Here is a 17,500-nt window from a genome sequence, read left to right on the forward strand (position 1 = left end):
GAGCTGGGCAGTATATGATATATCTATATATATTTTCTCCCCATCACCCAGCCCTGTGTGCTTCAGCGTAAGAGTGAAGTTGTGAAAGATGATTGTGTTGTTGGTGAACAGCGGCGTTTCATCAGGCAGCTCTCAGCCGTGTTGAAAGTCTTCCTCACGCCTCAGGGGACAGGAAGTTCAGAGTCAGGTCAGGTCAAAACAGGAACTTCCTCCAGAGCCGTGTCATCAACTTCACCTTCGACGCCACGTTTCCTCGGTCAGCAGCGAATTTAATGATTCCTGAGGGTTAGGGTTAGTGGCTTTCTTTACTCATGCAGCCATCCTCCTCTCCTCCCTCCTCTCTCCTCTCTCCTCTCCTCTCCTCTCCTCTCTCCTCTCTCCTCTCCTCCCTCCTCTCTCCTCTCTCCTCTCCTCTCTCCTCTCTCCTCTCTCCTCTCCTCTCTCCTCTCCTCTCCTCTCCTCTCCTCTCTCCTCTCCTCTCTCCTCTCTCCTCTCTCCTCTCTCCTCTCCTCCCTCCTCTCTCCTCTCTCCTCGCCTCTCTCCTCTCCTCTCTCCTCTCTCCTCTCCTCCCTCCTCTCTCCTCTCCTCTCGCCTCTCTCCTCTCCTCTCCTCTCCTCTCTCCTCTCCTCTCTCCTCTCCTCTCTCCTCTCCTCTCCTCTCCTCTCTCCTCTCTCCTCTCCTCCCTCCTCTCTCCTCTCTCCTCTCCTCTCTCCTCTCTCCTCTCTCCTCTCCTCTCTCCTCTCTCCTCTCCTCTCCTCTCCCCTCCTCCCCTCCCTCCTCTCTCCTCTCCTCTCTCCTCTCTCCTCTCCTCTCTCCTCGCCTCTCTCTCCTCTCCTCTCTCTCCTCTCCTCTCTCCTCTCTTTCCTCTCTCCTCTCTCTCCTCTTTTCTCTCTCTCTCCTCTTTCTTCTCTCTCCTCTCTCTCCTCTTTTCTCTCTCTCTCCTCTCCCGTTTTCTTGCATCTCCTCTCCTCTTTCCTTGTTTCTCATCTCCTTGTTTCTTCTCTCCTTTTTCATTTTCTCCTGTTTCAACTTGTTTCTCTTCCCCTCTCCTTTCTCCTCTCCCCTCTCGACTTGTCTCATCCAATATCCTGTCTCCTCTTGTCTCTTGTCTCCTCTCTCTTTCCTGTCTCCTCTCTCCTCCCCTCTCCTGTCTCCCCTATCTCCTTGTCTCCTCCCCTCTTCTGTCTCCTCTCGTCTCTTGTCTCCTCCCCTCTCCTGTCTCCTCTCGTCTCTTGTCTCCTCCCCTCTTCTGTCTCCTCTCGTCTCTTGTCTCCTCCCCTCTCCTGTCTCCTCTCGTCTCTTGTCTCCTCCCCTCTTCTGTCTCCTCTCGTCTCTTGTCTCCTCCCCTCTCCTGTCTCCTCTCGTCTCTTGTCTCCTCTCTCTCTCCTGTCTCCTCTCGTCTCTTGTCTCCTCTCTCTCTCCTGTCTCCTCTCGTCTCTTGTCTCCTCCCCTCTCCTGTCTCCCCTATCTCCTTGTCTCCTCCCCTCTCCTGTCTCGTCTCTTGTCTCCTCTCTCTCTCCTGTCTCCTCTCGTCTCTTGTCTCCTCCCCTCTCCTGTCTCCCCTCTCCTGTCTCCCCTCTCTCCTTGTCTCCTCCCCTCTCCTCTCTGGTAGTGTGATAGATATCTCTCTCTCCATCTGGCTGGTTAATAGCTTTGTGAACGGACTGTTTTGACCACTAATGGGTTTTACTGGCAGCCGGTCTCCACGGTAACGAGTCTGAACACAGAGAGGCGGGAGGCTGGGCGAAGGATGATCAGCTGTCTCTGCACCCCGAGCTGTGCAGCTGATCTCTCCTCCTCCTCCTCCCTCCGTCCCTCTCTCCTCTCTCCTCCTCCTCCCTCCCTCCCTCCCTCCCTCCCTCCCTCTCTCCTCCTCCGTTCCTCTCTCCTCCTCCTCCCTCCCTCTCTTCTCCTCCCTCCCTCCCTCCTCCTCTCTGTCTCTGCCCTCCCTGTGTGTGTCGTGCTCGTCCCTGTGTGTGTGTGTGTGTGTGTGTGTGTGTGTGTGTGTGTGTGTGTGCAGCTCTCTGGGTGTTCTCCCAGCAGGATCGGCATTTTATTGATGTTGGTTATTTGGTCAAATGTCGGGTGTTTGTGTTTGAATTTGGGGAAATATTTAGTCCTGACTGGCTGCAGTTCTGTGCATTCTGTCTCGACTTCGTCTCTCTTGCACAGCTGGCAGAAGTATGGACAATGTGACCAACTTGGTCAATGTAGTTCTTAGTTTGATATCAGTAACTGTGGTCAGGTAGTCTGTCACACTGTCCTCTCTTTAGGGACAGATAGCTCTGTCCTCTCTCTTTAGGGCTCTCTCTTTAGGGACAGATAGCTCTGTCCTCTCTCTTTAGGGCTCTCTCTTTAGGGACAGATAGCTCTGTCCTCTCTCTTTAGGGACAGATAGCTCTGTCCTCTCTCTTTAGGGACAGATAGCTCTGTCCTCTCTCTTTAGGGACAGATAGCTCTGTCCTCTCTCTTTAGGGACAGATAGCACTGTCCTCTCTCTTTAGGGACAGATAGCTCTGTCCTCTCTTTAGGGACAGATAGGTCCGTCCTCTCTTTAGGGACAGATAGCTCTGTCCTCTCTCTTTAGGGACAGATAGCTCTGTCCTCTCTCTTTAGGGACAGATAGCTCTGTCCTCTCTCTTTAGGGACAGATAGCACTGTCTCTCTCTCTTTTTTTTGCGAAAAAAACCCAGTGACTCTGACTGCAGTAGATGTGACCAAAAGGCATAAAAGTTGTGTTAATCCAGCCAGAGCACATACCTCTGTTTATTTCCTGTTTTCCGGTCAAGTCCACACTAGTCGATTGTCAATACTCATACAATCCAATATTCCAGTCAGATTCCCTGTGTTCACTCAGAAGGAATCACTCCACATGAACATGTTAAGAGGCTAAAAGCCCATTTAAAAGCTGCCCTGTTTCAGCCTCCTGGGTGCTAACTCTAGCAGGAGGGTAACACGCTGTAGGCAGCACCGATTGGTTTAGTTCTTCTCGCTACTGACAGAACTCCACATTTACACACAACAGAGCTACGGGTTGAAATCAACCAGAATTCTCCTTTAAGATCAATTTCCAAACGATGATTTTGTATTCCTCTTTTTAGTCAACTTTAGCGTGTGTGTGTGTGTGTAAACTTATGTCGCGTTCTATTTACCTCGGAACTCGGTTTTAACGAGGTCAAAGTCGTAAACACGCCCCCTGACCTCGGATTTACGAGCTCGGAACTCAGACAACCTCGCAGTAGCCCGATTTCAAAATCCAACATGGCTGCCCCCTGTATCAACAATAGTGAAAGCTGCAGTAACATAAAGTTATTATAAGCACTTCTGTCTTATTTGTCTCACTAAATCAGTCGTTCACACAGGCATGGTCAACTTCTATCTGTGGACATGTTGTTACGCTGTTTGCATGCACAAAAAACGGCGTAATGCGTTGTTATCAACCGGTATTGCTAACAATAGCTAACCGGCTAGAGCTAATGACAACAATGAACATCCGACTTTTAAATAAAATGCATTCAACTCGGGTATGACGTCATTCCCAGCTCCGGCTCCCGAGTTCCGAGGTCAATAGAACAAGGCCTTATGCTGAGCACTGTAGACTGTAAACCTAGTTTACCTTTGGGTCCCAATAAAGTAACCTGACTCTGACCTGACCTAGATGGCGTCCAGTGAGTCGCGCCTCCAGCAGCAGCCGTCCCCGAAAGACGCGGCCGACCAGAACTTTGACTACATGTTCAAGCTGCTGATCATCGGCAACAGCAGCGTGGGAAAGACTTCCTTCCTGTTCCGCTACGCAGACGACTCCTTCACCTCCGCCTTCGTCAGCACCGTGGGCATCGACTTCAAGGTGAAGACGGTCTTCCGAAACGACAAGAGGATCAAGTTGCAGATCTGGGTGAGTGGATTAAAGATGGAAACGTAACATTGGGGGTATATATTATATATACATATTATGCTTTTTGGCTTTTTCCCTTTCCTTTATTGTGTTACGTTATAGGGTTACAAAGTGAAAAAGCCCAAAGTCCCCCCCAAAGGGACTTACCATCTCCAACAGAAAACACTAGGGGTGGGGTAAACATCGATACAGCATAGTATCGCAATATTTTCCGTGGCAATACTGTATCGATACACAGACGCCAAGTATGGATCTGTTATTATATATGTGTTGGTCAGTCTGTCTGCTTGACAATCCCTTTTTGCAGCAATAAAATTGAAGTGAGACGAACAAACAGAGAAATATATCTTTTTAGATTAAACAGATGTTGACAAATTTTCCTTTGGGGACATCATTTGAATTTGGGAAAAATTTGAAGTTGGGAAAAAGGTAATTAATTGCAATATATCGCAGAATATTGCAATATGTTTAAAATCGCAATAATATCATATGATATCGGATCGTAAGGCCTCTGGTGATTCCCACCCCTAGAAAACACTGTTCACAAACTGCTCCAAACAGCTCTGTTGTAGTCCAGCCTTTACTTCAGAGACACACGTGGTCACTTTCATAGACCGTATATATAATGGACCAGCAGGTCCCGTGTCTCTGGACGGAGACCAGTGAAGTCTCTTTCCCGGTGATGGCTGAGCGTTACTGAGCAGCCTCCAACTGAGCTTGAAGACGTAGATGTGACGTGAGCAACCTGTCTGAAAGTTGGAAGTCTTCTGGTAGCTGTGCCAAGAGAAATCTCAATCATTCCCAATCTAGCAGAGACGGAGAGCGTAGGTATATGTAAGGAGATAACATAGACACAGGCTAATTATTGATCACTAAAATGATAGTTAACATTAGTAATTAAACTTAAACAGCTAATGGAAGTCCAAACTGCCTGAGAGCTTCTCCTGTACTATACGGTAATTCCTCTACTGTGAGACAGTAAGTCTCGTGGTTATGACCCAATCGTTAGCCTATTTTTATAAAAACGTCTGCTACGGAGCCATAACGTGGGCTACAAGGTAATGGAGCCTTTTATACATTGTCGTGTTTCTTTAGAAATAAACAATGGACAAATAGAGTCTTTAAACTCTTCAGATGTAAAGTTATTCTCTGTCAAAGTGACGTCAAAATGAATGGCAGTCAATGGGATGCTAACGGGAGGTGATGGCTTGGTAGCATCAAAATGGCGCCATAGGAGCTACGCGTTGTGAGGAGAAGCTGACCCCCGTGGTCACTTTGTAACACACGTTATAATGCTCGCCTAGCTGCTAGCATGGCACGCCCTCATACTCTGCTTCTGACTGGCTAGTAGTCCTTACCTAAGTACTGAGCATGTGCGACTCCCAACAAAGATGGTACAGAAGTGAGATGCCTCACTCTGTAGCTAAAACAAAAAGATTATTATTTTGGGCTTTTCCGCCTTTAATTTTGACAGGACAGCTAGGTGAGGGGGGGGGGGGAGACCTGCAGGAAATCATCACAGGTCGGACTCTAACCCTGGACCTCTGCGTTGAGGAATAAACCTCTCAGTATATGTGCGCCTGCTCTACCCACTGAACCAACCCGGCCACTTTTCCCCTCATTTTTGAAGCTCTTTCTGACATTTTTGTCACTTTTTTCAATGTTCGTTTCAATGCTATCACCCTCAAATTCAATGATTGATTGTTTTTTTTTTACCTGTGAAGAGTGTTGTAGGGAACTATCCAGATTATTTTTTTTGAAAAGTTGGTTGAAAGAAACCCAAAATTCTGATAAAGAAACTTTTAGAAAATTGCGTTAACAAGCTGACATCAGAGAAGTTTTACTGGGATTGTTTTCGATTATGAAAATAGTTGAAAATACAGAATTGTTGACAACTTATCGAGTCATCTTTGCAGCTCTACAAACAACTTATCAATTAGTCGAGAAAATAGTGGACAGATTAACGGACTATTACAGTAATCGTTGGTTTCAGCGTTGATATCTCTACTATCATACCCCTCTAACACCGCCAGGCGTTTAAGGAGAGACAGATGTGTGGATGGGGAGGTGAGTGTGTGTGTGTGTGTGTTTTGGCGTGGGCTCCTCTGCTGCTGACTCATCTCCGTCTCCGTTTGTGCATCATTCAGCCGCTCACACACTGTTGGTTCAGATTAATCATCTGTTTGAACAGCTTTACCTGTGAGGAATGTATGCTGGAGTTAAATTAAGGATACACCTTTAGGGTTGAGTGTAAAAGCCCTGCGATGGATACCATGGTTACACTTGGTGTGTGTGTGTGTGTGTGTGTGTGTGTGTGTGTGTTTTGTGTCTGTGTGTGTATAGACTACGCTAACCAGCTGCTAGCTGTAACTTGATATTTACCGTTCAGACATGAGAGAGCAGTGTTTCCCACACATAGACTAATGTGTGGGGGTGCGCCTCACTGTCATCCACATGTGGCCGGGTTGGCTCAGTGGGTAGAGCACTAGGGCCGTCAAAATTGCTCAAAAATGACGTTCGAATATTCCCTAAAAAAAAAAACATAATATTCAAACTATTCGAACATCTGGTTGCGCATGCCATTTTGTCAATGACGCGCATTACGTCAATAACAGGACAAATTAAGACAAAGAGACATAACTACTTGTATAGGTAGTAGGGCTGAACGATTAATTGCATTTTCGATAATATTGCGATATGTTAAAACGCGATTTCCTAATCGCAAAGGCTGCGATTTGGTCACATGACTCGCGAGAGCAAATCAGTCTGCACTCCGCAGAGAAAGCATCAACTAGCACGCTAACGCTACACCGTACCTGGAGCTGATTTCTGTCATTCAAACAACTCTGAGTTGTAGTTTAAAATTTTTACAGCCATTTTAATAAAATGAAGGGTTTTATTCAGGCTCGAGTCTATACATGCAGTTAATGGATACAGACACACAGAACTGAAGGCTCGGTTAGCAACGATTAGCTCTGATTAGCGGTTAGCTCCGGTTAGCGGTTAGCTCCGGTTAGCGGTTAGCTCCGTTATAAAGATATGAGTGGAGGAGCTGCCACTGAGAGGGGTAACAACCAGACTGATTAATGACGTTCGGGGAGCTTTCACAGCAGCGTGGCCGCGGTGTTTCAACAGTTTTATTAGGACAGTTAATCCCACGGCAAGAACACCAGCAACTAGCTAACGTAACGATAGCCTCTCTGAACAAGAACACCAGCAACTAGCTAACGTAACGATAGCCTCTCTGAACAAGAACACCAGCAACTAGCTAACGTAACGATAGCCTCTCTGAACAAGAACACCAGCAACTAGCTAACGCAACGATAGCCTCTCTGAACAAGAACACCAGCAACTAGCTAACGTAACGATAGCCTCTCTGAACAAGAACACCAGCAACTAGCTAACGTAACGATAGCCTCTCTGAACAAGAACACCAGCAACTAGCTAACGCAACGATAGCCTCTCTGAACAAGAACACCAGCAACTAGCTAACGCAACGATAGCCTCTCTGAACAAGAACACCAGCAACATGCTAACGTAACGATAGCCTCTCTGAACAAGAACACCAGCAACATGCTAACGTAACGATAGCCTCTCTGAACAAGAACACCAGCAACTAGCTAACGCAACGATAGCCTCTCTGAACAAGAACACCAGCAACTAGCTAACGCAACGATAGCCTCTCTGAACAAGAACACCAGCAACTAGCTAACGCAACGATAGCCTCTCTGAACAAGAACACCAGCAACTAGCTAACGCAACGATAGCCTCTCTGAACAAGAACACCAGCAACTAGCTAACGTAACGATAGCCTCTCTGAACAAGAACACCAGCAACATGCTAACGTAACGATAGCCTCTCTGAACAAGAACACCAGCAACATGCTAACGTAACGATAGCCTCTCTGAACAAGAACACCAGCAACTAGCTAACGCAACGATAGCCTCTCTGAACAAGAACACCAGCAACTAGCTAACGCAACGATAGCCTCTCTGAACAAGAACACCAGCAACTAGCTAACGCAACGATAGCCTCTCTGAACAAGAACACCAGCAACTAGCTAACGCAACGATAGCCTCTCTGAACAAGAACACCAGCAACTAGCTAACGTAACGATAGCCTCTCTGAACAAGAACACCAGCAACTAGCTAACGTAACGATAGCCTCTCTGAACAAGAACACCAGCAACATGCTAACGTAACGATAGCCTCTCTGAACAAGAACACCAGCAACATGCTAACGTAACGATAGCCTCTCTGAACAAGAACACCAGCAACTAGCTAACGCAACGATAGCCTCTCTGAACAAGAACACCAGCAACTAGCTAACGTAACGATAGCCTCTCTGAACAAGAACACCAGCAACTAGCTAACGTAACGATAGCCTCTCTGAACAAGAACACCAGCAACTAGCTAACGTAACGATAGCCTCTCTGAACAAGAACACCAGCAACATGCTAACGTAACGATAGCCTCTCTGAACAAGAACACCAGCAACTAGCTAACGCAACGATAGCCTCTCTGAACAAGAACACCAGCAACTAGCTAACGTAACGATAGCCTCTCTGAACAAGAACACCAGCAACTAGCTAACGTAACGATAGCCTCTCTGAACAAGAACACCAGCAACATGCTAACGTAACGATAGCCTCTCTGAACAAGAACACCAGCAACATGCTAACGTAACGATAGCCTCTCTGAACAAGAACACCAGCAACTAGCTAACGTAACGATAGCCTCTCTGAACAAGAACACCAGCAACATGCTAACGTAACGATAGCCTCTCTGAACAAGAACACCAGCAACTAGCTAACGTAACGATAGCCTCTCTGAACAAGAACACCAGCAACTAGCTAACGCAACGATAGCCTCTCTGAACAAGAACACCAGCAACTAGCTAACGTAACGATAGCCTCTCTGAACAAGAACACCAGCAACATGCTAACGTAACGATAGCCTCTCTGAACAAGAACACCAGCAACTAGCTAACGCAACGATAGCCTCTCTGAACAAGAACACCAGCAACTAGCTAACGTAACGATAGCCTCTCTGAACAAGAACACCAGCAACTAGCTAACGTAACGATAGCCTCTCTGAACAAGAACACCAGCAACATGCTAACGTAACGATAGCCTCTCTGAACAAGAACACCAGCAACATGCTAACGTAACGATAGCCTCTCTGAACAAGAACACCAGCAACTAGCTAACGTAACGATAGCCTCTCTGAACAAGAACACCAGCAACATGCTAACGTAACGATAGCCTCTCTGAACAAGAACACCAGCAACTAGATAACGTAACGATAGCCTCTCTGAACAAGAACACCAGCAACTAGCTAACGTAACGATAGCCTCTCTGAACAAGAACACCAGCAACATGCTAACGTAACGATAGCCTCTCTGAACAAGAACACCAGCAACTAGCTAACGTAACGATAGCCTCTCTGAACAAGAACACCAGCAACTAGCTAACGTAACGATAGCCTCTCTGAACAAGAACACCAGCAACATGCTAACGTAACGATAGCCTCTCTGAACAAGAACACCAGCAACTAGATAACGTAACGATAGCCTCTCTGAACAAGAACACCAGCAACTAGCTAACGTAACGATAGCCTCTCTGAACAAGAACACCAGCAACATGCTAACGTAACGATAGCCTCTCTGAACAAGAACACCAGCAACTAGCTAACGTAACGATAGCCTCTCTGAACAAGAACACCAGCAACTAGCTAACGCAACGATAGCCTCTCTGAACAAGTGCACACGGCAGCACGCAACTTCATGAGGGGGAGGGGCTGGAGGCAGCTCCTCTCTGGGCACTGTAAAAAATTGTGTGTGTGTATATATATATATATATATATATATATATATATATATATATATATATATATATATATATACTATATTTTTACTTATTTAACTGTCTAGTGTGTAATTGTGTGTTCGTACTATACATTATTATATTATTCTTTGTTGAATAATACAGAAGACAAAGAGCTTAAAAAAATAATCGAATCGAAATCGCAATATTTGGGGAAAAAAATTGCAATTAGATTATTTTCAAAAATCGTTCAGCCCTAATAGGTAGTCTATTTAAGTTTAAACATATTTGACAACGTATTACCTACACAAAAACAAGTAAATCAAATGATGGCCAAGACCTCAGACCTCACGCTCACTCGCTCACTCACTCGAGCACTTTCTCTCTCTCGCCCTCACGCTTTCTCACCCTCACGCTCTCTCGCCCTCACGCTTTCTCACCCTCACTCTCTCTCTCGCCCTCACACTCTCTCACCCTCACTCTCTCTCACCCTCACTCTCTCTCTGCCCTCACGCTCGCTCACCCTCACTCTCTCTCACCCTCACGGTCTCTCTGCCCTCACTCTCTCTCTCGCCCTCACACTCTCTCGCCCTCACGCTCTCTCTGCCCTCACGCTCTCTCACCCTCACTCTCTCTCTCGCCCTCACGCTCTCTGCCCTCACGCTCTCTCTGCCCTCACGCTCTCTCTGCCCTCACGCTCTCTCGCCCTCACGCTCTCTCTGCCCTCACGCTCTCTCTGCCCTCACGCTCTCTCACCCTCACTCTCTCTCTCGCCCTCACGCTCTCTGCCCTCACGCTCTCTCTGCCCTCACGCTCTCTCTGCCCTCACGCTCTCTCTGCCCTCACGCTCTCTCTGCCCTCACGCTCTCTCTGCCCTCACGCTCTCTCTGCCCTCACGCTCTCTCTGCCCTCATGCCCTCACGCTCTCTCGCCCTCACGCTCTCTCTGCCCTCACGCTCTCTCTGCCCTCACGCTCTCTCGCCCTCACGCTCTCTCTGCCCTCACGCTCTCTCGCTCTCGCCCTCACGCTCTCTCGCCCTCACGCTCTCTCGCCCTCACCTTAAAATGAACAATAATAAACATATTTTGAGTGCTGATCAAGAGTTTTGTGCGAGCAGTTTAAGGTTGTGACTATTGTCCCAAATATAGCAGGCTTCATCCAGTGATTGAAACAAATATTATTAACATTAATTTAGGTTTCCCAGTAGCCGATATAGAACCGACATTGAACGCTCTGAGCGAGCTGTGCTGTGGTAAACACGGAGCTTTTCCTTGACATGAAACGGTAAATAATCTAACCAGTGGAAGCAGTGCCTTTAACCTTTATTCATGCATATCTCTTCAGTCGTAGCGTAGGGATACGGTACCTCGGTTCATTACTTGACAGAACTCCCTGAAGCCTGCCCCTCCATGACACTGATTGGTCTCATGTCCTTACAGATGAACAGAATTAATTTCTCCGTTATGGCCTCTTGTCGTGTTGCAGACAAAGAGCTTGTGGCGGGCGGTGCAAAATCCGTGTCAAGACGTGACTGTTTAGCTGGAGTCCCACACATTATGCCAGGCTCATTTGGGTGCACATTTTGGAGATGTGACCTCACGTTGCTAGTGGTCGAATGGGATGCTAACTGTATTTTACAAAGCTTGCATACAACTTTATCTCGCGGCTCACCTATTTTACCTTCTACCGACCAAAATCCAAAGTACTTCCAGACGTGGCTTTTTAGATTTTGGGGGGTTAAAATCGCTAATTTCTCTGATGCGGTCGAGTTGGGCTCTGCACTTTCTGCCATCTTCCATGCAAGACAAGTCCACTTTCAGCAGTGAGGCTGTGCCAGACAGGGACTCCTGTGACCTGTCCCTGAACCCTCAGGCTCTAACAGACAGACAGACAGACAGACAGACAGACTCTGCTACTGCCAGCGGTTTTTTCCACATTTTTTTTTTTTAATTCAAATATTAATTTTCACCTTCGAAATTCATTTTTTAAAAACTATTCGAATATATATTCGAATTTAGAATATTCATTGACAGCCCTATAGAGCAGGTGCATGTCTTTCCCCTCTCTCTCCCCTTTCATAGATGTGTCCACAAACAATTTGATTGAGGGCCTGTAAAAATGGACTTCACCAAACCCACCAGACTCCATGTAAATAATCAGGACTTTTATCATCGTAAAACCCACTTCATTCAAAGTGGACAGAAACTAAATCAAACTATCAAAAGCCGTCTTGGTTCATCTTTCCACTGTTCCAACAATCACCACTCTGGTTTGGTTGAAATAAACCCTTAATTCACACATTTACATGTGGAGATATGCTGGCTCTATACACGCTAAAAATCCTGATTATTTACATGGAGTCTGGTGGAAATATGCTGGCTCTATACACGCTAAAAGTCCTGATTATTTACATGGAGTCTGGTGGGTTTGGTGATGGTGATTTCGGGGCTGTTTCATGTTAAACTAAAAGGATCTTACTCTTTAACTAAAAGGTCTATCTCTGTAGGGATCTATCCCATAATGTAGTCAGACACTTAGAATAATAATCTGAGTCTGTCAGCAGCAACAACAGAACTTTTAGTGACTCTAACTGATGCTGAACAACCCAGTTAGCGGCTGACTTTTACAGCGTTCTCGCTCAATACTGGACCAGTTTGTTCTTATTATTTACTTAGACACCAATGCATAGGAAAATAGGTTGGCAAGGCAATTTTATTTGTATAGCACATTTCAGCAGCAGTGCAATTCAAAGTGCTTTACATAAAACATTAAAACACAGTTAAAAATGAATACAAATTAATACAAAATTAAAAAATAAAATAAAATTCACAATACAGTGCAAAGAATTAAACAAAAATGGGAACAAAAAAATTCACCTTTTAACAAAAGGTGAAATACCTTCTGATTGTCTCTTAACTCTAAACTCCAACTGGGCTTTATAGCATCAATTAAAAATGGAAATGTAACTCTTGTATACATGCATGTAAACACTTAGTACACCAGTAGATGCCAGGTACGGACAGTGAGTAAGAATGTGTATGAAACCATGAGGAAGTCGTGCCTTTTTACACTTCTTGCACAATTCACATGCTCAACTTGCACAAGGTCTCAAACCCACAATTATAGACACACCCAATCTTTAAAAAGCTCTTCTGGTAAGCCTTCTATCTCCGAGCTAGACCAAACAACTAATCCATTCACGGAGAAAACAATCAACAGATTAATCGATACTGAGAAGAATCGTGAGTTGCAGCCTTAGATGTTCTGTCTCTAAAGCTGCAGACCCACCGACCAGACGGCCGTCACACACCGACCAGACGGCCGTCACACACCGACCAGGCGGCCGTCACACACCGACCAGGCGGCCGTCACACACCGACCAGACGGCCGTCACACACCGACCAGGCGGCCGTCACACACCGACCAGACGGCCGTCACACACCGACCAGACGGCCGTCACACACCGACCAGACGGCCGTCACACACCACACACCGACCAGGCGGCCGTCACACACCGACCAGACGGCCGTCACACACCGACCAGGCGGCCGTCACACACCGACCAGGCGGCCGTCACACACCGACCAGGCGGCCGTCACACACCGACCAGGCGGCCGTCACACACCGACCAGACGGCCGTCACACACCGACCAGACGGCCGTCACACACCGACCAGACGGCCGTCACACACCGACCAGGCGGCCGTCACACACCGACCAGGCGGCCGTCACACACCGACCAGACGGCCGTCACACACCGACCAGACGGCCGTCACACACCGACCAGACGGCCGTCACACACCGACCAGACGGCCGTCACACACCGACCAGACGGCCGACCGTCGGCAGTAAAGCCAGTCTGACTGATCAGTCTCCCCGAGTTGGTCCAAAATTGTCTGGATTGTCGCCCAAAAATGAAAACCGGCAGCTGATTGGACGAATGCGTCACGTGGGTCTGGTTTCTCCGGAAATTGACTGTCATGGCGGCTCGTTCAGAATACGATCTCATATTGGACTAAAATAGTTCACCGAAACGTGTTTCTGAAAACATTTGAAGAGAGAAATAGGCCGTGCAGTTGCTGTCTTCATTTCAGATCAACAAAGGTCAGTTTAAAAGATTTTCATCAGATTTTGAGAGACTCTAGTCACGCTCATCCCGCTCCCCGTTTCCTGGTTAGCTCTCCACCAATCAGATGGCTCATTGAGTCTGACTGCCGGCAGTGCCCGCCCCGCCGATTATACATGTCAAATCAGCCAGAATGAAGGCCGACGGCCCCTTGGATGGACGACGCCACGGAACACACCGACCAGACTCGAGTCACCGACCTCGCCAGACGGTCAGACGGCTGATTATCAGCTCGGTCTGTCAGCGCCTTTAGAGTTTGTTTCTGCCTCAAAATTAGTTGATTTTATTAATAAGGCTCATATCTGCTCTACTCTACTCACTACACCCTACTCACCCTCTTCATCATAAAGTTATGAGAAGCAATAGGTCAACTGGTAGAATTTTACAACAGAGAATTAGAACAGAAAGGTACAATAAGTAATTTGTGCCTACAGTGATCAGACTGTATAATGACCAAGCACATCGCAGGCACTTTAATCCCATACTGGCACTTTAATTGGATGGTAGATCTCAATTTTTTTGATAACCACTCCTAGTTATTATTTTAAAAATGTTTAGCTACCTGATAATATTAGCCTTTTTCTTTTCTTATCGTAAACGTCAGATGTCGGATTGTCTTTGTCTTTTTGTAGTATTGTTTATTTTTTTTTAGGGCTGTCAGCATTAACGCCTTAATCGCGATGCGATTAAGGGCCGCCGCGATGCGATTAATTTTTTTTAATCGCAGAAATTCAGAGAAATTAAAAGAAATGAATGGTTTGACAGCCCTATTTAGGAGTTACTAAACACTCTATGGACTCTGGTAAGGAGAGGGATTTGTAGTTTTTTAGTTAGGTACTTGGAGGAATTGTGCAATAATGACAGATTCACACATTTTTCTTTTGTTTACAGTAAATAAATAATTACAAATCTTAAAATCAAGTTCATAAAGTAACTTTCTTTGCATTCATTTGATTCCCAATCAAGATCCACTGGTAAGAATGGCTTTCCATTGTTAATATGGACTTAAAAACTGTTCTGAAATGCAAAATAATAGAATTTTAATCATGTGATAAAATATGCGATTAATCGCGATTAACTATAGAACTTCAGCGATTAATCGCAATTAAAAAAAAAAATGAATCGTTTCACAGCCCTATTTCTTTGTGTTGTTATTGTTGACTTCTGTCATTTCTGTAGTGTTGTTATTCTCTTCTCTATACATGCTTATTGGCTTGTCTGTGGTGTCTATATGTTTAGAGAATATGTTGTAACAAGGACACGTAATGAATGACCACATTCATTTCCCCTTGTGGGATAATAAAGTTTACCTTGACCTGACAGAATATAGCCATCCAGAACTTTGTAGCTGTTAAAATACCTTTTTTAGGGCGCCTGGTTAGCTCACCTGGTAGAGCGTGCACCCACAAGGTTTACTCCTCGACGCAGCGGCCGTGGGTTTGACTCCGACCTGTGGCCCTTTGCTGCATGCCGTTCCCCCTCTCTCTCCCCCTTCATGTCTTCGGCTGTCCTATAAAATAAAGACGTAAAATGACCCAAAAAATAATCAAAAAAACAAACAAAATACCTTTTTAAAGGAGCAATACAACACATAAAATGCACTTTTGCACTTGCCAAAAAGTGATTGCAGTTCCTGCCTTGTTTGTTTCTGCCTCAAAATGACTTGTTTTAATAATAAGGATTATATTGGACAGATAAAGTGTGAGTGGAGAAACATTTAGGAAGCTGAAATCAGAGGATTTTTACCTTTTTTTCCTAATAAATGACTCAAAACGATTATCAAAATAGTTGGAGATTAATTCTACGGTTTACAACTAAGGGATTAATCTTTGCTCTAGCATATAACAGCGGAGGAGGAGGGTGAAAGAATGAACTGTAATGCCTCTATAACACGTGTCAAACTCGAGGCCTGCGGGCCAAATCCGGCCCCTCGCAGATTATGATCCGGCCCGTATATCAATTTAGGTTCACAATACATTTTGGCCCGCCTAGTTTTTGATGCTTTTTCTGATGATGTCATTTTTTTGGACAATTTGTAATTTTATTCATTATTTATTCATTCATTCAGTTTGTCACTTTTTATGATATTTTTGTCACTTTTTATGACGTTTTTGTCACTTTTTATGATATTTTTGTCACATTTTATGATATTTTTGTCACTTTTTATGACGTTTTTGTAACTTTATGATATTTTTGTCACTTTTTATGACGTTTTTGGGTGTTTTTTCCTATGATGGCTGAGGAACTTTTTTAGGACTTTATGTCGACATGCAATAATACGGTCAAAGACATTTGACTTTTTTGATTAAATAAAAGCATATCATTGAACTAAACATGTCTGGTCCGTAGTGAAGTTGAGCTTGACTCCCCCGCTCTATAATGTGTGATTAGTCTGGTTTTGAGGAGGCGGCATGTTGTGCGTGTCCAGTGTTGACGTAACCACTGATGGTGCTGGGGGGTTTCAAAGAGACGTGGTATTTCCTAAGCTCAGGAAGTACAGGAAGTTCCCTGTCAGCGTCTGGTGGAGACATAACGAAGAGCTACCGCAGGGCCAGCAGCAGTGTGTTTAAAGGGTGTGGGGCCGGCAGGCATGTCTTAGCACTTACGGTATGTGGAGTTAATAATCAACTGTGAAATCTCCTGGCTGTTAAACTCATGTTAGCTCCCGTTGAACGCCATCTGTAAGAGATTTCACCTTCTTTAGACAAGGGCTGTTGTTGATGACAAGGTTATGATCGTTTTGAATTTTATTAGTTTTTATTTCATTTTAGGCTACGTTCACACTTGGCGTCTTTTTTTTTTTTTTTTTTTTTTTAAACAGTTCTACTAACTACTCTCACCCAAAACTGGTTTTGAATGCAAATGGTGAAACCGGTTTTCCCATTTGCATTCACACTGGCCAAGTGGCCGTAGGAACTGACCTTTAGTTATTATAATCTCAGCCATCTGACCACCACCATGTGGAGAAGACCCTGCCCTGAAGTAGGAGCTGTGGTCAGAGGAACTTAATAATCCCCAAATTGGGGATATTTATATTTTTATATATATATTTCCTAGTGGCTAGACTAAGATTACAGTAGGGGTGTGCAACAAAAAAATCTATTAACATCCGAATCGCGATTTAAGCGCTACCGATTCAAAATCGATTCATATTTTTTAATTAAAAAAATAAATAATTTTTTTTTTCTTTTTAATTGTTTTAATTTTTTTTTTTTTGTAATTGTATGTCTACTGCAATCACATGGGAAAAGTGACTACGTTTACATACTGTGAATCGTTGTTTTTTAATTCTATAACCGTTTTTGAATCGAAAATCGATTTTGAATCGAATCTAGAGCCTACAAATCGATATCAAATCCTGACATTTTCTGAATTGTGCACCCCTTGTAGACAGCAATCTGTTTTTGTCAGATGATCACTTTTGGGCCCACTGTGAAGACGTGCTCGGGCGCACCGTTGGTAACCGAGCAGAGCCGGTGAACCGCAATAAATGAGACGCCATCTAGGGATGTAGCAGCTCTCCGCCCACGCTGCTGTCCTGCACATCAGGAGACACACACAGAGATTCCTCCATTTATAGTTGGATGTTAAAAACACCCTGAGAAGTGGCCGGGTTGGCTCAGTGGGTAGAACAGGTGCACCTATACTGAGAGGT

General features: G+C 45.2%; 1 protein-coding gene across 2 annotated transcripts in view; it reads left to right on the forward strand.

The window, feature by feature from the left end:
- Positions 1–17,500, forward strand: part of rab3db (RAB3D, member RAS oncogene family, b) — a 35,741-nt gene that overhangs the window by 7,117 nt on the left and 11,124 nt on the right. For both annotated transcript variants that reach the window (XM_035996673.1, XM_031295163.2), the window contains one exon: positions 3,659–3,895. In XM_035996673.1, the coding sequence (XP_035852566.1) occupies positions 3,659–3,895 (237 nt within the window). The remainder of the gene's footprint in view (positions 1–3,658; positions 3,896–17,500) is intronic.

This window comes from Sander lucioperca, chromosome 21 (assembly GCF_008315115.2).
Source record: "Sander lucioperca isolate FBNREF2018 chromosome 21, SLUC_FBN_1.2, whole genome shotgun sequence".
NCBI classification, from domain to species: Eukaryota; Metazoa; Chordata; class Actinopteri; order Perciformes; family Percidae; genus Sander; species Sander lucioperca.